The sequence below is a fragment of the Chlamydotis macqueenii genome, chromosome 4 (assembly GCF_036417535.1).
Source record: "Chlamydotis macqueenii isolate bChlMac1 chromosome 4, bChlMac1.mat, whole genome shotgun sequence".
In the NCBI taxonomy this organism is placed as follows: Eukaryota; Metazoa; Chordata; class Aves; order Otidiformes; family Otididae; genus Chlamydotis; species Chlamydotis macqueenii.
The window spans coordinates 56036793-56063979 of NC_141559.1; the positions used below are offsets into that span (position 1 = coordinate 56036793).

Below are 27187 nucleotides of genomic sequence, written 5' to 3' on the forward strand. Positions count from 1 at the left end.
CTCTTTAGGTTATAGTTCGCCAAGCAAACTTAGACATCTTTGTTGATACAGCAATACCTGCACCGTGGTTACTAAAAACAGATCTCATTGCTCAGCTAGAGTAATGGGATTGTGAGATATCCATCCCTGATGAGAAAGAGCAAAGCAGGAAGCTGAGTCTTGCTTCAACTAAATACATAGATATAAAAATTACATAAGCCATGTTATATTTATATTCATTTAATTATTTTGTGATGGCTGCTAGTCCCTTACAACAGCACTGAACACTTAGAGCAAAAACCCAGTCCTTCTGAGCAGCTGCTTATCAAAGCACAAGATGCACCAACAAGTGAGTAGAGACATAGTGCAAAGCACTGATGAGATGTTACAGTAACCGGGAAAAGTTTTACCACAAATTAGTTACCTACACCTCTGTGTATTGCTAGCCTGGGGAAGAAGAGGGTTGAGTTAGGACTGTAGCTACCCACTGCTCAGAGCAAATATAGTGAGGAGGCAGCTTTCCTTTAGGAAATGAGGTAGATCAAGCAGTGGGAATAAGTTGTCCAAAATACAGCTCCACATATAGTTTGTCAGCATTTTGAGCTGTTGAGGTGAATGAATGGGAAGACTGTGTTCTGCAGCAAAGGTCCCAGAAACTTCATGGGAGGAGCAAAAAGGAGTCAGGAGGAAAGCAGCTGAGGTAATCTGAGATGAAAAATCTTGCAGAGAGTGTTTGGGATAGATGGTCTACTGGAAAACAGTAGACATCGGCATTGGGAACCATGAAGCTGATTCCTGGTTTGTTCCCATTCCCCTCCTTCCCCCAGATTCAATAAAATAATTTTTTAAAATAATTTTTTTTTTGCTTGTAGGCAGAACTACTTTATTAATGCTGATCTGGAAGACTCCAAATATTAGCTGAAAACTCAAAAGAAGACAGTTAACAGTAGGCACAGCTGGGGAAATGTTAAGCAGGTGTGAGTTAAAGCTGTTCAAACTGGAGAAATAACTTAAAGCTATTCATGTGAAAGGAGGCAGCTTAACCGATGCATGGGAATGCTCACTTGAAAAGAACAAGTCATAAAGAAACTTAATTTGTAAAAGGAGTGGGTTATATTGCAGTAATGATTCCCTGTTCTCTATAAGATCTACCAAAAGAAAAGTCTGATATAAAATGAGGATCTGCAGTAATTATATTTCTGGAAGAGTTATGATGTTTAGGAGATGGAACAAATTAGACATAGTTGAAGTTGAAAAGTGTAAGTTGACGTTGTTGAGACACTGACAAGGCATGGATGAGGATATGTACCTAATGACTAGAGAGGAGTGGATGAGTCTTAAAAGTGTTAAGGAAGAGCTGGAAGATAAATAAGATTCTAGAAGGCTACTAGAGAAGGTCTAGTTTCAAGAGTGCAGAGGAGAAGCTGAGAAACTGTAAGCCATCAAGACAATTTCCAGAAAAGTGCTAGAAAAAACAGACCTGTTGAAAGTACCTGGAAGATACCAAAGTTGCTCATCAGCCAAGAAAGATTTGACAAAAACAACAACAAAATCTCAAACTTACCTGTGTTCTTTCTGCCATGGGGTAACAAGTCTTGTGGGTGCAGTAGGTATCCTGTTTTATTCCAGTAAGGGTTTTGACACTGCTGTGTGAGACATTTTCAGATGTCAGCATTAGAGATGACCTACATAAACCTCATGTAAATCTGATTGCAGAACATATGGGAAACTGGTACAGTGTTCAGCAGGCATCGGTGGCTTGTTTTCAGATTGAAAGACTGTCATGAAAGGGTTGCCCTGTCTTCCATGTCAATATTTTCACTAGCAAAATTGTTGCTGAAGTAGAAGCTTATTGAGTTCTTGGGTGATATAAAACTTGAAGGAGCTGCAGGCATTTTGAAGAACAAGTCTAGAAATCAAAGTGGTATACTGGGATTAGGTATGTGGTGCGTTTGGTTGTTTGGTTTTTTTTTTTATTATTTTATAGAATGTGATTCATTGTGGGCAAGTGCAAAAGGTAAAAGTTTAGGCAGGAATGCTGAAATGTTCAAATGTGGAATATGAATAAGTAGCTAAGTGTCAGGGTGTCCTCAGCAGGACCTGGGTGACAGGATAGTGAATCACAAGATGGATATGTATCCATGATATCCTGTTGCTGTGAAAAAAGCAAGCATTACAGTAGGATGAATAAACGGGACTGTGAATCCTTACAATCTGGTGATTTGGGACAGTAAGTTTCAAGGAAGATGTGGACCTGCCTGCAAGATTGAGGAACAGTGGGAAGGATGAGGTTCCCAAAAGTCTAGACTGTGATGAAGGGTTGGTGGAGCAGCAAGCATTTAAAGTGGGGAGATGGACTGCTGGTGGACAGGAGTCTTCAAAGACAAACCACCCCCCTCAGCTCTGTAGTTGTGGTCTCCATCATCTGAACCTTGAAACAGTAGATAAAGCAGCTGGTGCCTTGGCTAGGTGACCTCTTGGGTCCTGCCCTGGGGCTCTGGTTGCTTGCCTGTGGTACACGTGGACTTGGGCTGCCCTCCCTTCTTGGCTCAAGTTATCTCAGTTTGGTGTTCAGACAGCATGAAGGGTGGCTGGATGAAAGGCATCACTCACCCTATGGACAAAGTGATGGCCCTGACGGGAGAAAACGGAGCAGAAATGCTGCAACTGTGCTAGCCAGACTCGGTGCTCTGTGAAGACTTCATGGAAAACCAGGAAAAAGAAGATTTGTCTGGAAGAACCTGAAGCTATGTGCTAGTTATTTTGAAAGCTGAAAGGTTGTAGGTGATGTAGGGCCTGATATGGAGGGAGGCCTGGCTGATTTATCTTGTGTCCTTTACTCTTATTTATATTGCTGCCTTATGTGATTGCAGCAATGTATCATAACTGTAATTGTGCACATTTGATTGCCTCTCAGTTGCAGAAGAAGAGTAAATTACAGATAATGTGTTGTAGTCATGGTTAGGAAGTTGCATTAGCGCTATTACGGAGAATTTATTTTTGTACTTTTTAGTCTCTAGTGCTGGTGGTTGGTATCTGCTGAGCAGCCAGGCCATGGTAAAGGATTGTCGGTTTCCTGTTTTGCGGGACAGAGTTTAAGACTCTATGCTTCTCACTTACATTTGTATTGTCCCCCCCCCTTGAAATTCTTCAAAGGAGTCAGATTTGGGTCAGGTTAGACTACATCAGAATAATAATCACCTCTTGCTTTTTATCTTTATTGTAGCCATTTTGGAAAGGTGAATAGAAATACTTGATACTTGCTGTCCTTGGAATAATAATGAAAAAAAAAATTGGAAGGAGACAGGGCATTCTTCAACCTATCTGACACACTGGGAAATAAGGGGATGGAAAATGTGGCCATCTAACACCTAGCTACAGGAATTATATTTGCGTAATCAGTAATTGCTTGGGTGAAAATGCCTTTCAAGAGGGAACTGCAGTAGTATCCAGTGCTTCTTATCACTAAATGGCAATGCTATTTAAAAAAAACAAACAAAACCAAACACACACCCTTCACCCCCGAAAAAAACTCCAGACCCCCAAATGAAAACACCCTTACATTTGGCTTTGGATCATATTCTAGCAGAAAAGTTCTCTACAGGGGATGTTGGGTTAGCCTCACTTTTCTGAGCTTTTGTAAAGTTGCAGAGCAGCTCCGTAAGAGATGTCAGTAATGCTGAGACCTTTTGTACTTGTGAGAACACAAGTTCCATGGGTCACATGCTGATGACCTCAGGATTTCCTAGATAGGGATAAGCATGGGAGAAAGAAATAGTATGATGAACAATGAGCGAGACACAGCACGGGCGAGACAAAATCTAACTATTTCTCGGCAGCTGGATTAACTTCTGTGTGTTTTCATTGAGTTTTTTTTTCCAAATGGAATGTGCTTTGTATTGTTTGACCCCCCAACCCCACTTTTCTGAGGGTGAGCATCACAATATATTCATCAGCAAAGACAAAATACACTGAAGCAACATTTTATCTGATAGTGGGAATATGGACTTCTTGAGCTGTAAAGCTACTATATTCAGCAAAGACGCAATTCCAACTGTACAGAGGATGAGCTTTTGAGTGTATACTTATCTGACATTTAGATATTTCTTGTCTTCCTGTATCCCCAAAATTTTTTTTTAAAGAATTGTGTCATCATGTATTTGTTCAGTATCTGACAATGCAGGTCTAGTGTAACAGCTTCTTGATATTGCTGTCTTATGTATTTAATAATAGGAATAGATTATTCTTTTTGTATTGCATGGAAACAAGACTTATTGCCTGGACTGGCCAACTCATTGTAAGCAAGGCTTCTGAAACTGTAAATCAACTTTTCGAAGCATAGGCAAGTATGAAGTACATACGGCATTTTGAGAAGCTTTGTATAGTAGTTGCTCTATAGTCACTTCCCTTGTTATTTTCAGCAAGGAGGTACTTTGTTGGGGTTTTTTTTGTAAAGAAAAAAAAACAACAAACCTCAGCCTTTAGGCCTTTAGTGTGACTTTGAAGCAAAATTTTTATCTATTTGTTATCCTTGTTGGGATATAGTATTTTTATACCTTTATTACTGTTCTAACCATCTTTCCTTCTATAGATCTCATCCGTCTAGAGGCATATATCTATCTTCAGAAAAGGTGTGGAACAACTTTGTTAGGTCCCTTGGGTGCACTGGCCTGTGACTTTTCCAAATCCTCTGTTAATACTTGTGTCCAGTTGAGACAGCATGCATGAATGTGCTGGTCAAATACTACTGTTTCTACAGTGACTCTAACCTTTCTACTATGTTAGCCATCTTCCACCTCCAAAAAAAAAACCCCATGAAAAATGTCCCTTTGCCTCCTATGGTGTGACATTGCATAATTAGCCATTCTGCTGATTTTGTCTCTGTAGCAGAGGTCACTTGTTGTAAAGAGTGGTTGTGGGTGGGTTTCTCCTGGCTGCCTTATGCCTCCACTGTACTTCCCAACTACTTCATGGCTTGACGTCTCCCTTGGTTCTGAATTTCATGTCTGCCTTATGCCTGGGTCGAGGACAAGCCTTTTGTCTTGCAGAATAAATGCAACACAGTGATGGTGTGCAAGATGTCCCATTATAAACGGGATTAATTTAAGTAGGGCGGGGAGAGAAATCGCAGCGGTCTTGTTTAGCGTTTTCTTCAGTCATTCCTTCCTGCTTCTGTGCCCCTTGGTTTGATAGTGAGAAATGCTGAGCTAAAACACAGCCGCACACCTGACAGTTGAAGCCTGCTGGCCATTAATGACTTGTTTCTGATGCAATCTGAAACACGTCTGGGAGCAGTACATTAGTATTTAATTTCACATATCTAAGTTTATTTTTTTTAATCTGTAAAGTATGCAGAAAGAGAAGACTTTTCTCTGACATTAGGCTTAATTTGCTGGATTGAGTGATGAGGCAGGTCAGCTTTCAGTTGGCTTAATTTAGCATCTCATGGTGAAGCAAAGTGAGCCACCTTAAAGTATAAAAGTGTACAAAGGGATAACTTGGGAAATACCATAACTACAATGATGTGCTGTGTACCAGGAGGTTTGTTTTATTTTTTCTTCCAAAAATGTTAGTTGGTTATCTTGTTGGATTCCTGTCCTTTGTCCTCCTGGCAGATGTATGCTCCTTGTGAATGAGCACTCACTCAGTGCAAGAATTAGCATGAAAATCTCTTAGTCTTGGAGGAGAGGCAGGTTAAGATAAAGTAATAAAGCCCATTCCTCCAAGGAATTTCTGTCATTCTGGATTAAAAAAAAAAAAAAAAAAGAAAGCCTATAATCTCTCTCTCTGTCCCCCAACCTCAGTTAACCAGCAGATGGGATCTAACCAAACGGGGTAGATATGTTACAGAAGCTGCAGGTGTTTCTTTTTCTTTGTCTGTTGTGGCAGGAAAAAAGATCTGGAGGGGTGTCTTCAGCACAATTATGTGGAGCGTTGAATTCTGTGCTTCACAAACTGCATCTCATTTGGATCCTCCTGTTCTGCCTTGGCTAATTTGGCAGCCCTGAAGCTGCCCGACCTGCCACACAGAAACAAGGGGAGAGAGAAGCGATGCTTGCTGTTGTACCAAGTGTTGTAGACTTCAGTAACTCAATTTTTAGCATTTACATGAATATATGCTTTTTTTTTAGTCAGTAAATGTTCAAGTAAGGGGATACCATAAAATGAACAGAAGACTTAAAATGACTTTTTTTTATAAAAAAATCCAAGGTTGCGTATTTGGTGCAAATTATTTTTCAGCATAACATGATACAGCATTGTAGTACAGCTCATGGTAATGTTTATGATTTCATATTTTTTAAATGGTTCATTAAAATGCCTAAATTTTTTTTTCTTTTTTCCACACCCATTTTAAAAGCCTCTTATTGGGACTTATTTTATGAGGAGTTGTGTTTTTTCTGGAGTTAAATACAGTTACAGCTTTATCAGAACTTAGTTCCTGTCATTCTTCCTGATGCTGACCATGACGTGCATTAATTCATCATGCATGTTTTCTCTGCCTGTTTTCTTCATAACAATATACATAAGAGACAGTGCTAAATGTATTTTAAATGCTGCTGAAACGTCCATATTTTCCATGTGTTTCTGGGACAGCTGTATTTCAAGTTGCTCATTCCTTCTGTTCATAAGACTGTGTTTTCAGTTGCTGATGATTGTGCCAGACTTCTGCTATTTGGGCTGAAATTTCCATCCTCAGGAGAGAGAAAGGCAGCCCAGTAGGGACTGGAGTATCTCAAATAATTCAGTAATTACTAATTATTTCCACATTGTGTGAACAGTGTCCATCTTTCATAAGCTGTACTCTGGACTGGGTGTGTTGGATGTGTGTGGCAAGTCCAAAATTTTTCATGTGGATTACTTCATGACCAGCCACGAACTGCTGCTGTTCTTGTTTTGTTCCAGATTTCAGTAGAAACTTCCTCTCCTATTAGTGACTCGGTTCTCCCGAAAGTGAGAGGCCACAACACAGTCTCCATAGATTCATCATCATTTTGCTCTCAGAAGTGTATCATTCAGGTGTTTCCCTTTGCCACATAATAGAGCGCATTGTAAATGTCTGTGCTGGGCTTTCATATTTAGCCTCTTCTGCTTCAGGGAAAGGAAACTATTTCGGTCGATTTCTTCAGAAACAGCCACCTTAAAAATGTCCGCTTGTGTGCGGACGTCACTGTTACTACCTGTTGCTTTTACATGTAGACTAAAGCCCAGTACACACTACTTCCTGTTATCAGCTCTTCTTCCAAGGAGCTTCCTCTCTGAAGTGTTGAACCACACTGTATTTCCATGCATTATTACTTTGGGCAGCACCTGCTGAGCACCGTGGGCACTCCATCCTGTCTTTAAAATCTTCATAATTATCAGTTTAGGCAAGCCAGATCTTCTCAGATGTCTGTGCTTTTGACTTTGCTTCTGAACTTCTGCTGGCCTTGGTCAAAGAAGTTCCTTCAACACATACCCCAGGGTGGCCCAGGGATGGGTTTCACCCATGAAACTTGTGTTGCCTGAGCAGCATCCCAGTTTCTCTGGAAACTTGGTAAAACACAGCAGTAGCCACAAAATGGTGGGAGCACTTCAGCAGCAGGGTGAGGGAGCAGATGAGGTGATTCATTGGCACCAATTTCCCTCCCTGCTTTTAATCAGAATTTAAAATCAGCAAGGAGAAGCTTTCCTTTTCCTGTACTCAAGTTATTTTTTTCTCTGAAGAAGAGAAGATTAAATCTATGATTACAACTGATTGGAAACTTTCTATAGAAAGAAAGTGGTACTAAGCAATTACACTGTACTCGGTGCACTTTCACCAGTGTAGATCTTTATAAAAATGAGAGAAAGGGTGTAAAGACTACTACAGTTAAGGCAACATTGGTGTCATAAGTGAAAAAGAAAACAAGAAGTATTTACTGGGGAAAAAAAAAAAGATAAATCAGTTATTTTGCATAACGTTTATTTGCTTTTTCTCTTATAGAAAAAATACAGAAAAGGATCTGTGGATATTTCAAGGATTAAATGTGTAGAAGTTGTACAAAGTGATGGTATTATTCCCTGTCAAAATAAATACCCATTTCAGGTATGTTCCTTTTATATAAAATATATAAATTACAGTGCTGTTTTCAACATTGCCAAGCCATTTGGATGTAAGTTCCTTCAAATTACTGTCACTTCTAAATACTGAGCCCGTTCTCTGGCTCTCTGGGGCTGTGTGGGAGGTGGTTCAGGATCAGTGATTAAAAACCATCCCCAGCAAGCTCTGCTCCCCCTGAGGTCCCCTCCCTTGGGAACTGTGCCTCATACACTTGGTCTTTTTCTTTTCCCCACCTTCTCTGCTTGAATTTTGCCTGGAAAGTGCCTTGTCCTGGTCTTCCTCCAAAACGTGTTAGGTGGCAGCCTGTTTTCCCCATCTTCATTCTTTCACATTTAATTAAATTTCATTACCATTAAATGATGTAAGAATAAGAAAATTAAGATAAAACTTGTTGCATTTTCTTCCATGGTGAATGTAATGGAAATAAACACAGGACAAAAAAGTACTTAGAGGGGAAAAAAATATTTAAATATGGGGGGTTGGATGCTATGTCTGCTTACAATAGAGGGAATGGCTGGAGTGAAGAGGAGCAGTACTTGCTTTGTACCAGTACAAGCCGTGATGAAAAAGAAGGCAGGAGTCACCCCAGAGCAGTACAGAAACACAGGGAGTTATGAAATGGCTGGGATCTCTGATTATGAAATAGATTTAGCAATTAAATTGAACTGTTTTTAGAAAACACACAGCGAAGAATGAACAAAGCAAAGCACGCACGAAGCAAAGATTTTAAAGGAATACTCTCAAGAAAATGTACCATTACAAAATCCTTCCTTACTCTGAAAGCATCATATATTAATAGCAAACCTTAATAACCTTTTCCCAGTTTCTGCATTTTGTGCCTGAGTATCCTAATTTTGCCAAATGTAGCAGTCATTTGTTTTGTCCTATTTCCTGAGAAATAAATAAATAAATATCTATTACCAGGTTGAGTGTATTTTAATTATTTCTTTTTCCCCCCTCCAGGTTGTATATGATGCTAATACACTTTATATTTTTGCACCAAGTGCACAAAGCCGGGATCGGTGGGTGAGGAATCTGAAAGAAGGTAATGGAAATTGCTTGTACTTCACATCTGACACACGTAGATACCTTTACCTGAGCTGTCTGGCTGAGGTGGAGTTAACTTGGTGCTGTGTTTTTGATTTGTAGCCAAAACAGTGTTGAGAACACACCAGTATGTTAGTTGCTGCTGTGCAAGCACTGCTCAGCATGGAGGCTTTGCTGTTTTCTCCCTCTGCCCCCCGAGTGAGTGGGCTGTGGATGGGCAAGAGGCTGGGAGGTGACAAAACCAAAACAGTAGACCTGAACTGACCAAAGGGATCTTCCAGGCCATACAGTGTTGTGCTTGGCAATAAAAACTGGGGTAGAAGAAGACAGAGGTTGGGGTTTTTGGCTTCCATATTGGCCATTGCTCAAAGACTGACTGGGCACTGGTCTGCTTTGTGGGAGATGGTGAGCGGTTGCCTTTACATCATTCTGTTTGGGTTGTTTTTTTTTTTTTCCTTTCTTTTGGTTATTAAACTGTCTTTGTCTCAAGGCACAAGTTTTTGCCTCTCTCTCTATTTCTCCCCTGTCCTGCTGGGTTGGGGGAGTGGGTGAGCAGCTGTGTGGGTGCTTAGCTGCTGGCCGGCATCAACGCGCAACAAGCTAGAAAAAGAAAATGGTAGAGCTTCTGTTGCATATATCCACTGTTGTTTGTTTGTTTGTTTGGTTTTTGTTAATCGGGCTGGCTCATCGTTTGCATATACAGCATGTGGTAACAGGTACCAAATACCCAGAGTATCAGACATCCAGACTGATTTGATTTGATTTGTGAAGTCCAGCTGCAATCATAATTTGACTCTATGCTTTTGCACAGTGTGTAAATCATCAAAAAGCTTATCCAAGCTCATTAATGGCATCACTCAAAAGTTCTGTTTGAATGTAGCCAGACAACATTGCAAGCCTTAAACTGATGTAAAATGACAAGAGGCATCTCCACTGAAATGCAGTCTGATTAATGCTATCATAGTGAGTCAAGACTTTTTTTCAAGAGCCTCTTAATGCTTTCTGCCACCATCAAATGCTCAAGTTAACTGCAGGTGCTCTGTAAATTAATAAGAAATAATTCCTGGGCTGGGGACTAGAGCAGAGACATAACCTCTGAAACTCAGCAAGCCCGTAGGATGGGGGGGGTCAGGAGACTTTCAGACCAAACATAGGCATTGTGCCATGGAATAGTGATAAATGTCTGCTATCTTTCCCTCAAGAATGCTGTTTGTAGAGGAAATTATGAGTCACTTGCAGCAGAAATAAAAAGAAAAAGGGCAGGCAGAGCCCCCATGGCTGCCTGAGTGATTTGCAGGGTGCAGGCAAGCTCCTGGGTCTCCTTTGGTGGATGCATCAAACGCCTACTCCAGCTCAGGTGGCTGGTTTAGGCAGGGAATATAGCACTCTCTTCTGGAATAAGGTCATGTATTATACTAAAAATGTCCTCTACTATCATGTATCACCCCTTGTAAACTTGCAAGAAGGTCCTTGAGAGAAGCAATGCTAAAGTAAGGACAAGTGAACATTATGCCTCATGTCAAATATACTGTAATATTTATTAAAAACAGCCCTCTTGCAGGTGGTGTTTTTTTTTTTTTTTGTATCTTTCAATATATAGTCTTTTTCTTCTTGTAGAAATAAAGAACAACAGCAATATAATGGTAAAATATCATCCTAAATTCTGGACAGAGGGAATTTATCAGTGCTGCAGGCAAACGGAAAAATTAGCACCTGGCTGTGAAAAATACAATCTTTTTGAAAACAGTAAGTACATATGTCTTCGTATGAAGTTGTTTTGGCATGTTTTTCTGCTTTTTTTATGATCCTGTCATCACACGTCAATGGCCTAGATATCAGTCAAATTTATAGAGCTGAGAGAATCATTGATACTGTGCCTAAAGTAAATCAAAATGTTTGTTTCATTTACAAACAATTTGTAAAAAATATAAAAGATAGTGAATCATCCTCCCAAAAATGTTTAGGAAAAGCTGAAAGAAATCATTAAGACTGCTGAATTTATTTTTCACTTGGCTTTTTTTTTCCCATGGGGAACTTATTCGACCAAGTGTTTACCTCAGACAAAGGATAAAACTTGATGATGAAAAAGATTCAGCGAGAAATCCTACATACTCATGTAAAAGAAAAATAACCATGTTGCAATCAGTAGTACTACAGCAGTGTAAAAACGATACAAGAAGGCTTAATATATTTACAGAGACAGGACTGAATTTTCTTCTTGTAAATGTCCGTACATTGGACTTGGAGGAACCGTGACTTCCATAGGCATGTGCATCTTCCAGCATCTGAATCACAGGCTCCCAGCAAAATTGATGGTGCCTGGATGGTTTCCTACATCAGAGCCTTTAATGGGAATGGTGGGGACCTGTGGATTTTGTTGCATTAAAAGACCTGAAGAATAAACAGTGGCTCGTGGTCAGTCTTACTTGGCAGGAACATGTAAAACCTGACATATAGTTCAACCTTTTAAGTGGGGAAAAAAGCATCGCAGGAGAAAAAAAAAATACTCTTGGACCTGAGAGAAGTAATAAAAAATACAACATTTATACCTCGTTTAATGAAGCAGGGGTCAGGGGGAGTATAACTTTTTTAGAGGAACAGATGTTAATAGGAACAGACCTTTAGATTGTGGTAACAGGAGCACTGCTTCCTTTTTATATAACTTTTGTTTTTCTCTATCCCTTTTTTTTTATTTCTCATGTATTTCTGTATCTGAGGGCTGGTTCAGGGATCTCTGTCGCATGCTCTGGTCTGGCACAGATATTGCTAAATCCTGTGCTGAATGTACCCTGACAGCTGATTTAGGATGTTTTTGCAAGAATACTTAATCAACGTTCTCCTCATGCTTAATTGGAGCTTTCTTTGCTTTCTGACTTACTTAGCTATCCTGAAAGCTAGTTAAGATTGTTAAAACCTTATCGTAATTTTAAACCTCTTATTCAGTTTTTAAATTTATAAGTAAATGGATAGACATAAATCTTTTCATGTGCTCTTTTTCTAGGTGTAATGAGATTGCCCTCTCCAATGCCAGAAAAAAGTGCGGTAGGTAGTGTCTTTAAAATATTCAATAGATAATTGCTGGGTTTTGAGAAGGCATTTAGGTTTTCTGTGATTCTTTCCATATCTTACAGTAAAGATCTATTTCTATATGCATCAGTGGGCATCATGTTCTATCTCAGGGTGGAAAAAGTTCCATTGAAAATTAGCCGCACCTATTAGCTCTGTTTGTGCTGCTGATAGGAGAGGGGGTTGGAAAGGAAATGCCAGCTGGCGTTGCCCTTTACTGGCAGGTGCAAGGCTGCAGCGTGAGGTGGCCCCGTGGGTGGCTCTGTCCTGGGTTGACCACAGCTCACTCCTGGGGCAACCCAGAACTAGCTCAGCTTTTGCCGGTGGGATGCTCGGGCTGGTTTGCACTGGTGTGATGGTAAGCGTGGGTGGGGTGGAATAATGAGTAGAGTGGGACAATAATGGTGTTGGGTCATTTTCAGCGAAGGCCTCCGCCACCTGTTCCTCCAGTTGAAGAAAATGGCAACGAAGAGGAGGAGATAGTGGTAGCAATGTATGACTTTGAGCCTACAGAACATCATGATTTACGGTTAGAGAAAGGTGAAGAATATACAGTGATTGAGAAGAATGATGTTCACTGGTGGAAGGCGAGAGACAAATATGGGTAAACATGAGTTCCTCTTTTTTTTTTTTTTTTTTTTTTAAAAGCTATTTCCGTGTTGTAGTAGTTAATATTGACTATGTGTCAACAAGTAACTATATTAGACCCCATTTTGGACCCCAGCCCTGAAATCTCATCTGTATCTTTATTCGCACATAGAAAACCAATTTGTAGAAGTGCAATTCTTGATAGATTGTGGGGCCTGAGTGCAAAGATGGTTGCAGAATTGGAAGCTTTTACAATTTTATTTCCTGTCAGACTTCAAGGTTTCCCAATTAAAGTATCAGCCAACCTGCAAAACCTTACTAGACTGATACAGTACTCCTGCTTCCCTGGGGAAAGGCTCATTAGGGAGTAATATGGTTAACACTCAGCTCAGCAGGATCTGACTTCCAGTCTTGAATAATCATCATCTTATTTAATATCTGGGTCGTTAGGGGCAATCTCTGAATGAGTTCAGTTGCAATGAATTACCTTCATGACTACGACTTTACATTCCACAGATTGAAATTTTTCCCAGTGGTTTTAAAGGTGAAAGTTTCCATTCTTCAGTATTTATCATGCCTCTGTTGCAATATGTTATGGCTAATTGTGAGTTATCAGGCTGTGGCAGGCTCCAAATGTATTTCCAGTGACGGGCTGGGACCTGTGAGCACAGAAGTGACTAGCAGAGGGTTATTCTTCTTCACCCCTTCTGCTAGTTTTTTTTTGTAGACTTCTGCTGCCAATGTCACTTCTCTAGGTGCAGTGAAAGTTAACATGGAAATGGTGATGTGGAAAATCAGTTTCTGTATAATCAGCAGTAGAATGGCTAGGTCAGTAATGAATGACAGCAAGGGACCTCTGGTAATTAGCAGGATGAAACACGGTCTTCTAGGCATGCAATTTTACACTCTATGAATCAGATTATATATTATATACATTTTTTTTATTTTTTTATTTTTTAGAAAACAAGGATATATTCCAAGCAACTATGTAACAGGAAAGAAGTCCAACAACCTTGATCAATATGAGTAAGTGAATATTTGAATTAAAATCTGGAAGATCATAAAATTAAACCTATGCTTTAGGAATGACTATTTTTAAAGTTTTGAAAGCAATTATTTACATACAGTAGCAATGATCTCAGAGACGAAACTTAAATATTTGAAATAGATATATATTTGTTCTGATCCTCCTCATTGATTTTGCTGTGGTTTATAACGTAGAGTCAAGTCAGTGAGATGTCCATCAAACATGTAGTTTTTAGGCTATTACTATTAAAGCAAAAAAAAAAAAACCCCTCACAAGTCTCTGGCAGACAAAGGGAAACTTTAAAGGAAACTTACCCATTATAAGTGTGCTGAATGTTTCTTTTAAATGTTAAAGTGCCACATTTATCCAAAGTGTGGCTGTAAGATAGTAAAGTAGAAAACAGAGGAAATCGCTGAAAGTAAACATAACAGATCAGAGATTTTCAAGAAAGTATATCACTCTGCATTTTAAGTCTCAGTGTATGCATGTAACTTATCAGCTATAAAAGTATAGGCTTGGTTTTTTTAAAATGCTTTTTCTAGTTGATGTTTAATTACAGAGTAGTTATTTAAGAACATTAGGATAAAAATCAACACGGTAGTCTCCAAGCCTGTTGTTCTTGATATTCAAATTTCAGTACAGCATAAACTGTTGTGCCTGAGAACTTAAGACATGTTTCATGACTTTTAGATAAAATGGAGCTGTAAGGCAATAGTAATTAAAACTGGTTTACAAAATGACGTCAGTAGCTCCAGAACACTACTCTCAACCATGTATGGCCCCTACTGCTGTATTTTCACAAAAGGTAGAATTTCTCCTGGGATTTTGTCCTGAGCTTTACTAGAGGGAATTACTTATTCTTTGTTGTTTTCTCATCTTTGAGGCTCTTGTTAAGAGCCCTGTGCTGCTCTGGCCTGGGCTGCAGGGCTGGCAGAAAGGGAAGGAAGGAACTGGGCTGCCTTATCTGGTCCAGCCAGTTTGTGCCTTACCACCTTGGGGCTGTAGTTCTGAGTCACTGCACAGTCCAGGGAGGACTACTCCAGGTCATCTACCAGCTGCAAGAAACCACTATGTCCGGAACAGCAGATCTTGATTAGAGGCTGCTCTGCCACTTCCCTGCTCGGTTACCACCGTGACAGCAAAATGCTTGCACCACACCACTTGCGAGCTGTATTTTTTTTTTTCCTTTTTATATTATTAATGCAACTGGCTGAAATGTCAGTGCCTCTGTGGCTTCTTTAACCTGCACATGCAGCATTGAGCTTGGGGATGTGCAAGCGTGACATTTAATTCACTTTCAACCTCCTCTTTGGTAGGTGGGTCCTCCCTGGGAAATCAGAACAGTGAAGTTATTGAATGCAATAGCTGTCTAGCAGCCAGCTCTGCAGGTGGCTTGACCGGTGCGTGGGCAGGTGCTGCCAGCCGGCCCTTGGGCCACCCTGTTCAGAGCAACTACTGCCGTCAGCCCGTGCGCATTTGAGAAGTGTTTTTCCTGAAAAATTAGCTTAGTCACCTGAACTTTATTGGCTTCTGCAGGATCTCACTGAATTTGTTTTGGGGTATTTTTATGGGGCGACTGCACAGTGTAGTAGAGACTGATTTTTGTACATTAACTAAAGGTCAGTTATTGACCTTTGTTATCATAAAATTATTGAATCTGTAGCTTTGCAATACTTTAAGCATCTTACAGAAATCATGCACTTTGGAGAAGTTTTGGTTACTGACGTTGTGTTGCAGGTGGTACAGCAGAAACCTGAACAGAAGCAAGGCAGAGCAGCTCCTCAGAAATGAGGTGAGTACAGCAGCCTTGCAGTATTGACCATGAAAATTGCATAAAGTAGCTTTTTTTTTAATTAAAGCAAATGCTTATTTTGGCATGTGCAAATTACAGAACAAGTAGAAGAGACATGCAGCTTAAAACTGCTTGTACAAGACTGTCAATGTGCTTGCATTTTAGGATAAAGAAGGTGGTTTTGTGGTGAGAGACTCAAGTCAGCCCGGCCTGTATACAGTTTCCCTTTATACGAAGTTTGGAGGGTGAGTTTTTGCGGCTGCTCTGCACACCTCATCTCCTCTGAATCCATTTGCATCTGTCTCCAAATCCATGGGCTGGAGGAAAGCCCAGGAGAGGGCTCCAAAAAGAAAAAAGGGGTGCTGTGGTAGGAAAGATGGGTGACTAAAATGAGCTTCTTGACTTCATGGTTAAGTCACACTTGCTTTAATGTAGAGTAGATCTAAACTGCCACACAAAGAAGGGTGGCAATTTCCCTCTCTTTCCCACCCTATTTGGTCTCTTCCCTCCTGCCAGCCCAAGTGTTTGCGTTGGCATATGGTGAGCTGGGTCAAGGAGAAATTAATCTTCAACTTGGTCTGAGTACTGAGGGGATCTCTGATACTCAGGCTGTTCCTGAAGCATGCGACATTGGGCACCCATGCTGGCCCTTTTGGTTTCCTTTTCCTAGTCAATGTCCTCCTCTTAAAAAAATGTATTGTTACTAATTGTTATTGTTGTTGTTATTTTTCCAGAGAAGGTTCATCAGGAATAAGACACTACCATATAAAAGAAACAGTGACGTCACCGAAGCAGTACTACCTCGCAGAAAAACATCTCTTTAACTCAATTCCAGAAATAATAGAGTATCATAAACACAATGCAGCAGGTAGATTAATTGGATTTTTTTTTCCTGTTCCTTAGGGTTGATTGGAAAAGGAGTGTGAGGTGTTTTAGGGTTTTAATGGAAGTTTGTAGGTTTTTATAGACCCTTCCTTTTCAGGGAAGTCATGAGACACTGCATGTTCACATTTTTTCAATGTAGGCAATCATTGGAAAGATTTTGTGTAAATATAAAAACAAATAAATATGTTCCTGTCCCCAGACTAACAGAAGAACAGCTGTATTGAGTCAGGAAGAATAATTCATTTAGCTCTACATCGGGTCTCCATCAGCTGCCTGTAACGCACAGTAGATGGATAGGGATGGTACTTCCCCAGAGTACTCTCCAGACACTAGCTTTTTAACTGTGGGTCATCACCACTTAAAATGATCTAATCTTTCCATATAGCAAACAGATGAGGAGAATAGTAATGTGTTGTTTAGGAAGTCCCTAAAGATGAGTCTTTGTAAAGGTCAGACACTTTGGATCTATAGCTAATGGCTGATGCTGGTGTCTACCTACTGTACATGGGATGGGGAGAGTTTAGGAATCGGATTCAAGGCAAGATTCAATACTAATATAGTGGTTTGGTTTTTGTGTTTGTTTTTTTTTTTTTTTGAAGTCCAATCTGTGCATAAATTTTCTTCATGATTGGTATCTTCCAGATGTTTGTATGTAATTCAGATGACCTAGCATTTCCTGATGATATTCTGGAACATGCCTTTCTGGAAAATATGCTACAAAACATAACCCTACTTTTATAGAATCATCCCACCATTTGGGTTGGAAGGGACCTTTAAAGGTCATCTAGTCCAAGTCCCCGATAAGAAGCAGGGACACCTTCAACCAGATCAGGTTGCTCAGAGTCCCCTCCAACCTGGCCTTGAATGTTTCCAGGGATGGGGCATCTACCACCTCTCTGGGCAACCTGTGCCAGTGTTCCACCCACTCTCATCATAATTTTTTTTTTCCTTCTATCCAGTCTAAATCTATTGCCCTCTATTTTGAAACTATTTAAAACCATTACCCTTCGTCCTAAATGTTCATTTATTATAACCGATTTTACCACTTGTTTTTTAATTGGTTCATTGCTTTTACCTTATGGTGTATTGAGTTCTGACAAGATTTTAGGAGAATATTCAGCTAGCATGCAGCATTTATTTTGTATATGTAAAATCCCCGTGTGAAACTGCTGGGATTTGTGTGTGTGAAACAGAAATGATCAGAAGCAACATTGAGAGTATACATTTTAGATAATCATTCTGATCTAAAAGGAGTCCTCAACCCTTGTTGGTGCCAGCATAACTGTAAAGCACAAATACATACGCATATATCCATAGTTATCTCTCACCAGTAAAGAAGCAGCAGCAAGTTAGATCCACGGAGTCCTCCTGTGTACTTCTCATAGCCACTTTGAGTAGTCAGAACAATGCAGTAGCAGAAAATATGGTTGAAGCTGTATATGACAATAAGCTTATTGCTAATTAGTCTTGCGGTTTGCAGTGAACAAGTGGCTGATTTGCTGCCTGGCACTATTTCAGAAGTAAGCCGTCTCTCTTGAATTATCTTTGAACCTCAGGTCTCGTTACCAGGCTGCGTTACCCAGTGACCCCAAAGAAGACGACAGCACCAACAACAGCAGGATTCAGCTATGGTAACTGCATGTTATAATAATCTGCATATAGCTTTTCTAATGATTTTGTGCATGTAAGTTGACAGAATATTTTCTAAAAATTTTGAAAAGACCTAATTTTGCACTGTGATTGCCTATACCGACTTAAGTGGGTCTAAGTTGTACCTTGGAGAGCCTTGCTGAGCGGATCGGCATGCAAAGGTATGACAGCTGGTGTGTGGTACCAAGGGTAGCAGTGAGGAGAGGCAGGACATCTCACCAGCGGTCCAGGGGAATTCGGTATCTTCCTCTGCACTCTTGTGGACACCTTCAGCTCTGCCCAATTAAAGAGCTGTGCCTTTGGCTCCTTCATAAGCCTCTGGACTTATGACTCAACCTTGGCTCCTTTGATCTTTGTGGAGGGGGTACTTTGAAAAAAAAAACTGGAAAAACATTGGAATTACCTGTATTAAGAATGGCACACTGGGTGACACAAGCAACTGCTACATGCTGACTCAACTTTCTGTGATGGCAGCTTGTTAAAATAGAGTCTGATAATACCAGTATGTAATTACTGGCTTCAGGAAAGTTAAAGTTTTGTCTTCTGTGTTGGTCAGGTGCTGTTTGAAGTTATGTCCAGCTAAATGTTTGTATTGTGAGGTATATAAATGCTTCATTTTCTAGTTAATTCTCAGACTTTTTCTCCTTAAATTCCCTGATTTGCTAGTAATCCAGCATTTTCCTTTCCTCCTCCGTATTACCTACCAGTTCGGTATGTTCCCTAGTACAGTAGTCATGGGCTCTCATTTGTTTTGTTTTATAGAGAAATGGGAAATTAATCCCTCGGAACTGACGTTCATGAGAGAACTGGGGAGTGGTCTCTTTGGTGTCGTGCGCCTTGGGAAATGGAGGGCGCAGTATAAAGTGGCCATCAAAGCAATTCGGGAAGGTGCGATGTATGAAGAGGATTTCATTGAAGAAGCTAAAGTAATGATGTGAGTTGTGTGCTTGACGCTTGTATTGCCAGTTCTAGGCCTCTGATGCTGTTTACTGATTATAAATGAAACACTTTGGGCAGGTGGTGTTTTTGCAGTTTTGTGGGCTGAAGAGCTAGCACTGGGCAGAGGAAGTAATAACGACACGATCTCAATCTTTTTCAGGAAGCTAACACATCCTAAATTAGTTCAGCTGTATGGTGTGTGCACACAACAGAGACCTATTTACATCGTGACAGAGTTCATGGAGCATGGCTGCCTTCTCAACTACCTGAGACAAAAACGGGGAGTTTTGAGTAAAGATGTCCTGCTCACTATGTGCCAAGACGTGTGTGAGGGCATGGAGTATCTGGAGAGAAACAGCTTTATCCACAGAGACCTGGTAACATCCCATTAGGCAATACACTTCTCTCAGAAATATTTATTTTTGAACTTACCTGTTCCTTTTTTGAAACAGCCTGTTTGTAAATAACTGCTTTTGTTCTTGTAGTAAATTATACGTTAGCTCTTTAGGGTCTAATTAAATCTCTAAAATTGCCCTGTACAGAAAATGATGAGCAGTTTCTCGCTCTCAAGAAAATGGATTAAAAAGTATCTGACATTTTTATACAGTTAATAGCTATTTCTGCTCATATAATAGCATACCTTTGTTCTGTATTGGTGCTATTTTTATTACTCATTAATCCCTTGAGATGATCATTTTTTCTGGTGATTTTTTTACAAAATGGTTTAGTTGTCAAAAGAGTACTATTAAGAGCAAATGCACATGTATGTACCTTTTATAATGTGAATACACCACTGAACTTGGTATATCAGTGAACTTGCTAAGCAATGAAGACAAAGTCCTCATTAGACCATTGTAATTTGTCTGCAAGAGACTGGAAGGTTTTCATCCAAATCTAACCGTTCTCTTTGCAGGCTGCCAGGAACTGCTTGGTGAGTGACTCAGGAGTGGTCAAAGTGTCAGATTTTGGAATGACAAGGTATGGCTGAGTGTGCGAACACGTTTATGGGGATTTGTGAAAATTCACCTAACCTTTGTACTTAGCCATAAGGCAACACGTGCCCAGCACCTCTGTAGGGAACATCCTTTGGTTCACTTTTTTCCAGTTTATTTAAAGATTTTGTTCTGTGGTCATGTTTCAATTTCCTTACTCGTTTTAATTCTGGAAAATCAAAACTAGGCAGTTTATTCTCTAGAGAAGTAAGCGTGTCTAGCTCTTACCATGAGAGGCCTGGCTCTGAACTAACTCCATGTTCTGACAGGTCCTCAATTAGCAATTTTCTGTAACATCTGTGAAAATCTTAAACTTTAATCTTGTAGTGATGCGGGAGGCATATTAGAGCTTGTGTCTTGAATAGCGGAGCTCATGCTGCAGAGATAATAGACATTAATCTGTATTTTGGTAAATAAATGATAGAAAAAGGCTGTTCAGTGAGTTTGGGATCCTCTTGGGGTAGATGGTTCAGAGTTGCATCTCGCTAGCTGAAGCCCTGGAAGATGCTGAGACCCAGAGAGGGGTTAATTTCCTGCCCTCCTTAGCACCTGTGGGTGCTACTTCAGGTGGGTGATGTGTGGGTGAGGTAGGAGGTGGGGAGCAGCATCGATGAGGAAGGTGTTAAAGCATGGTCAAACTGTGGTGCTTTTCTTGGTTTTTGTCACCTTCCTGTGCAACTGGCCTTGCCTGTCCCCTGACATCTGAATTCAGACTGGTGGCGACAGAGTGAGAAATGTATGCTTTTTGCATCACTTTCTCTCTTAATACAGACACTTAACTTGCAGATGGCCTAGACCTGTGTTGTATAGCTAATAATCACAAGAGAGGACTCTGAGGTCATGAGAAAAATGAACTGGGTGTTGACCAAAACCTTACTACTGCCCCAGAGAAGCTATTTTTATCGTGTGATGCTAACAGCCGTGGCCATTAGGTGGCAATATGAGCTTTTAGTATTCAAATACAATTCTAAATTATAATTTGCGGGCTTGGAGGCTGACTGAAGTATATAATGGTGTGTGGGGTTTTTTTTGTTGGTTTTATTTTTTAGGTATGTCCTTGATGATCAATACACAAGCTCCTCAGGGGCTAAATTTCCTGTGAAATGGTGCCCCCCAGAAGTTTTTAACTATAGCCGATTCAGCAGCAAGTCAGACGTCTGGTCATTCGGTAAGATCTTAGTCACTGAAAGAAAGCACTATTATGACACTTTTATCAATAGCAATTAAGCTCCAGTTATTGAGGAGGATTCAGACATCTGGGAAGAAGGTCTGAGAAGAAGCTTAAAGAACCCATTTGCCATGGTTTTATGCTTGCATAAAGTTCCACAGAGCCCTTAGGACTGTTATTAATTAAAACCCATGCTATTAGAATAAAATGTTCTCAGTGATCAGGTATGAACACTTGCTAGAATATGAATCTCAAACTAATTACCTATCAGAAATCCTGTGCCCAGAGCTCAAAATAAACATATATTTTTAAGAATCATAGAATCATAGAATGGTTAGGGTTGGAAGGGACCTTCAAAGGTCATCTAGTCCAACCCCCCTGCAAGGAGCAGGGGCATCCCCAACCAGATCAGGTTGCTCAGAGCCTCATCTGGCCTGGCCTTGAATGTTTCCAGGGATGGGGTATCCACCACCCCTCTGGGCAACCTGTTCCAGTGCTCTACAACCCTCATAGTAAAAAATTTTTTCCTAATATCTAATCTAAATCTACCCCCCTCTATTTTAAAACCATTACTCCTAGTCCTGTCACAACAGGCCCTACTGAACAGTCTCTCCCCATCTTTCCTGTAGGCCCCCTTTAGGTACTGGAAAACCACTATAAGTCTCCCCAGAGCCTCCTCTTCTCCAGGCTGAACAGCCCCAACTCTCTCAGCCTGTCCTCATAGGAGAGGTGCTCCAAGCCCTCTTATCATCTTCGTGGCCCTCCTCTGGACCTTCTCCAACTGCTCCATGTCCTTCTTATGTTGGGGGCTCCAGAGCTGGATGCAGTACTCCAGGTGGGGTCTCACCAGGGCAGAGTAGAGGGGGAGAATCACCTCCCTCGACCTGCTGGCCACGCTCCTCTTGATGCAGCCCAGGATGTGGTTGGCCTTCTGGGCCACAAGGGCACATTGCCAGCTCATGTTGAGCTTCTCGTGCACCAACACTCCCAAGAAGTTACTTGCTTATTTTAGTAATGTTTATTTTCTTTTTTTTTTTTTTAGGTGTTTTAATGTGGGAAATATTTACAGAAGGAAAAATGCCCTTTGAAAAAAGCTCCAACTATGAAGTGGTAACGATGGTTAGCCAAGGACATCGTTTGTATCGGCCCAAACTAGCCTGTAAGCAAGTGTATGAAATGATGATGATGTGCTGGCAGGAGGTATATATTTTCTTTTTTATCTTTGAATTGAAAAAAAGCTCAGTCTAGCAACAACGAGTCCCTGTTGCAGCATTCTGATTGTGATCAGCTCTCTCAGCTATTCATATGTTTATTGCTGAAACAAAGATCTCTCCCTGGTTTGCAACTGAACTAGAGCTGTGACCAGAAAAACCACCAAGGAAATTTCTCTTAAATAAATGGACTATCAGATTAAGTATGCAAAAGCATTTAGGAACATAATTAAATAAATTAAATTTGTGCTGATTATATCTGGTCATGATTATATCTGCATACAAATACTGCTAGCAAAATTAATCATTACAGAAACATGCCAGAATGACCAAAAATATTTTTAAAGGAGTACTTCATTACCTGATTATAAATTATATACGAAATACAGATTAACTTGTAGTTGAATCTAAATACAAATCCCAAGGTTTATAAAGAAAGTTAAATATACACTGTACTATTAATTCTCCTAACTCAGAAAGATACTGGCTGTAGAATTTTCACAGAGATCAAAGGGGCAAACTTAATACTTTATCAACTAAACCAGTATAAAACAGTTTTTGTAGTATTAAAGCAAAAGTTTCCAAGAGGAGAGGTGCATTTAATGAACTGCCTCTAATTTTGAGAGAGCAATCAAAGAAACCACGAATGGAAAGAGCTACATGATTTATTTCTAGTTAGTCTTTGCCACAGGGGATGCTGGGGAAAAACTGCTCTTTTCCAGTAATGAAGATGATGTACTGTATGACACTCATCTTGGACGAGAAGGTGCTGGAACAGAGAGTAATAAGTCATCAAACCAACCGATAGAGATCTAAAACGTACAAATGAGTTGGTTTATGCAGCAAAAAAATACATTAAAAACAACAGTGCCCTGGAGGGCTGTGGAATGACAAATATATCTATAGTTCAAAAAAAGCTATTCACAGGAGCCAGGAAACTAGAGATCATTACATTTACTTGGTAACCTTCTTGAAATGGTCATTAAAATGGAATAATAAACTACTTGGAAGATAATGATAAGTTATTTGTTAATGCTCTTTGAACATTAATATATATTTATAGGATTGGTATGAACATCAATGAATTGATTAAAAATGTATTGGTTTCATCAGAAGTTATTAACAATAAAATATAAGCAGTCATCATGTGGGAGAGAGAGAAAATTTGTGAATCACAGACGGGACACAAGTAATGGCAAGATGCTGTCAATTATTGACACAAAATATGATAACTGTAGGTACCTCAGTCCTCATTTAATATATTTATTGATGATTTGTAGAGGGAATTGAATACTGAGGCTTCAAAATTCAGCAGGTGTTACAAATCTAAAGAGGCTGATAAATGGAGGAAAAGTGCAAGTTACCCAGACATTCAAGAAATTCTAAATTAATTGTGTCAGCAGGGTCAGTGAAGAGATTACCTCAGAGTATTGCCATAATTAAACAAAACAAACAGCATGTTATGGCACATAAGGAACTGTATGGAAAATGAATAGAGTAGATGAAGGATGCTGTTGCAGAAGTCTATGATGCAGTCTCATTTCAGAGTAAAAAAAATAACACTGAAGTAAAAGAGGCTTCAGAGAATAACACTAAAAATTCTTAGGAGCATGAACAACTTGCGTAAAGAAAGACTGGAACACTTTGTTGGGGGAGGTGGGAATAGGGAAGAAAATGAAAAAGTGTAGCACTATGAAAAAATAATGAATTATCTGAAGAGTGTAGTCCAGCAACACCTATTTATGCTTTTGCAAAGCATTTAAAAAAAAAGTGACATTGACTGAGATTAAGTGACACATCTAAAATCCACACAAGGATGTAGGTCACACCTAATGAAATGGTAAATTAATTGCCACAGAATTATATCAAGACCAATAATTTATCAAAATCAACACAACTTTGTTGCTTTGTTATCACAGCTACGCATGCTTTTATTTTTAGAAACCAGAAGGACGCCCGACTTTTGAAGACTTGCTTCACACAATCATTGACATTGCAGAAGGAGAAGATTCTTTCTGAAAAAAAGACAACAGCAGCACAAGTACAGAGATGTGGCTCCATCATTTCTTTTTAAAGGCTTGATCCTGTGAGCTGCTGGATGCTGCTAAACGGCATGGGGAACCTGTAACGTCTGATCCACTCCAGCACTAGGAGAGTTTTACAGGATGTTGAGAGATGAGCACAGTATCTTCAGCGATACTAGCAGTCCCTCTATTTTCTCTGAAATGTCAACTTGCCAGCTATGCAATGCTAAGTTCTTTATGGAGGAAGGGAGAGAATGTGGCTGAAGCCCAGGAGCCTGATTTGCATTTACTGGGTTGCGTTTGTGTACATACAGTCCATGATTCTGAGTTTCTCTTTAGACAGACAGTAGTATTAGTAGTGATTTGCATGCTTAAAAATGGAAGATATCTATAAATGGATACTTGCTGACATTGAAGTGTTTCCAGAGATTCTCCAGAAACATTATTTTCTTGGTTGATGAGTGTTTTATGACACATCAAGAACACAAAATGTGCCTCTTTCATTTGCACGTAGTAGGTTGACAACAGCACAGTCTTCAGTTTAGTGTAACACTCAAAAAGCTTTGCTTCAGAACTGAGCCGTGATACGCCCCAAGCCATTCTAGGCTGTTTGGTTAACCAGAGACCTCCCACGGTTACTCTTGATGTATTTGTGAAAAATAAGTCCAAGGTTCAGCACAGCTGGCTGTCAGTGTACCATAGTACCTTGTTTTGGAGTAATTATAAAATAATTTATATGCTGTATGTACTGTAAATATATACATTTATTTATATCAAGTGTATTTTCCTCTTGAAATTTTAAAGCACAAGTTTGTCCCACTGTCACAACTCTATACATGGGGTTGTAAAAGAAAGTAAGCACACTCTCAAGTGTGTTTAAGGAGAGCTCCTCTTTCTGTCTGTCATCTCTACGTACAGTGATCTAACCTTTCTGCTCTTAACAGAAAATGTCATACTACATGTGTATGTAAATAAACTGAATGTTAACTGTTGTTTGGAACCAACTAGTGTGTGGCCAGTAATTTACTGTCAGTGCATCATAAGCCCAACTTGTTGTTCATGTGAATATGGTGTTACGATAGTCCGTGTATGTATGTGTGTACACGCACTCTATATAAATATATATAGTAGTATGAATACATATTTAAATTAATTTGGCCATGATGAAATATTCAGTACAGAAATGCCTGAACTCTCTTTAGAAGTCACATGCCCTTTTGCCTCTGCTAGAGGCTAATGTCCTGTTTCAATTAACCTGGCTTTGTACCAGTGGATGTGAGGAGCATTTGCACTTCAGTTTTGCTGTAGCCACCTCCTGAGTAACTCACTATGTATTTTCTTTTGTTACTTGTGCCCCTGTGCCATGTGTAATAGAAAATACAAAAATTTTTTTTAATTTTTTTTTTTTTTGCAAGTAGGCAGGTAGGAAGAGTATGGTGAAGTTTATTTCCAATCAGATTATTAAAGGTAACTGTAGTTAGCTGAATACATTCATCACTGCTGCATTTGAGTATTTCTGTAATCAGTTTTGGAGCAGCTTAGTTTAAACCTTTATGTTCAAAAGGAGGAAGCCTCATGTTTCTTGGAGAAATGTTTTCCTTTTCTCATGCTGTTCCATTGAAAAGTTGAAAACTGTCAGAAAAGATTTAAATTGCTGTTTCCTTTTTCTTAATGACAAAATCTCAGATTATCGCAGCTATGCAAACAAACCTGTCAAAGTGTTGAGTCCAAACCACTACCCAATCACTACCAACCGCATGTATTGTTGAAGGGGAAAATCTGAGATTTTTTTTTTACCTGTAGCAGAAGGAGGAACATGGAAGATCTAAGGTAAGCTGAGCCTGTCTCTCCTTCCTGAACTGCTCGTTTGCATCCCAGTTTCTCAGTGGAGACCACGCAAAGTATGGTGTTGCCAGCACTTTCAGAATTACATCATGAGGAATTCTACAGTACTAAGTAATATTTCCCTTAAGATACAAATGAAGCATAGGAAAATCAGGAGATTAATAGTGTATAATTATTGTATAGAAACAGAGTTAAGGTTCATTAGAAATTATTAATTTACATGATAAAACACATGCTAATTGCTGACTTTTGGCAGCAGTTTCCTCATTGAGGTGGGTGCATTAAATTCAACCCTTTTGCCTACCTCTTCCCATTACTGGAAGATAATTTCTACATACCTGCCATTGGGTTTGATATTTACTTAGGATGTCAGGAACTGTGAGGCACCTAGTTTTTAGATGAAAGCATTTTTTTTAGTTGAATATAGCTGCAGATGGTTGATTTTTGGAAAGGATCAGAACACCTCCGGAGGCAGCTGTGTTGCTGACTCTCCTGATGTCCTTCAAGGAAGGCTGAAATACTGCACCATTGTTTCTTCTAGATGAGCTCACTCATCCTGAAGAAACTTTAGTCCTTCTCCTTTTTATTATAACTGAATTTTTTTGAATGTTGGGGTAAAAAAAATCTGTCTGAGCAGAACCAAATGCTGTGATTTATATCTGCTGTTATTTTTTTACCTTTTTTTTTAAAGAAATACTTAGCACTACTGATTACAGTTTGATTTTTTTTTCTGTAAAATGGGTTTGATACTAGAAAGCAGACACTTTTTTTTTTTTAAAAAACAGATGTGAGATTAGTCTGTTTGAGGCTTTTTTTTTTTTTAAAGAAGTCAGTAGGCGGGGTCAAGTAGTATTTGTGGTTTACCATCTTTCATATCGGAGCGAAGTGCTCAGC

At 39.6% G+C, this 27187-nt stretch overlaps 1 protein-coding gene across 2 annotated transcripts in view; it reads left to right on the top strand.

Moving 5' to 3' along the window:
• TEC (tec protein tyrosine kinase) overlaps window positions 1-25452 on the top strand; it is a 51881-nt gene extending 26429 nt beyond the window's left edge. For both annotated transcript variants that reach the window (XM_086747018.1, XM_086747019.1), the window contains exons 3-18: window positions 7943-8044; window positions 9023-9104; window positions 10724-10852; window positions 12108-12148; window positions 12595-12776; window positions 13721-13786; window positions 15525-15579; window positions 15745-15824; window positions 16314-16447; window positions 18021-18095; window positions 18877-19048; window positions 19214-19430; window positions 19967-20031; window positions 21095-21213; window positions 22256-22413; window positions 24366-25452. In XM_086747018.1, the coding sequence (XP_086603144.1) occupies window positions 7943-8044; window positions 9023-9104; window positions 10724-10852; window positions 12108-12148; window positions 12595-12776; window positions 13721-13786; window positions 15525-15579; window positions 15745-15824; window positions 16314-16447; window positions 18021-18095; window positions 18877-19048; window positions 19214-19430; window positions 19967-20031; window positions 21095-21213; window positions 22256-22413; window positions 24366-24443 (1755 nt within the window). In that variant the 3' untranslated portion in view covers window positions 24444-25452. The remainder of the gene's footprint in view (window positions 1-7942; window positions 8045-9022; window positions 9105-10723; window positions 10853-12107; window positions 12149-12594; window positions 12777-13720; window positions 13787-15524; window positions 15580-15744; window positions 15825-16313; window positions 16448-18020; window positions 18096-18876; window positions 19049-19213; window positions 19431-19966; window positions 20032-21094; window positions 21214-22255; window positions 22414-24365) is intronic.
• Window positions 25453-27187: the final 1735 nt, after the last annotated feature.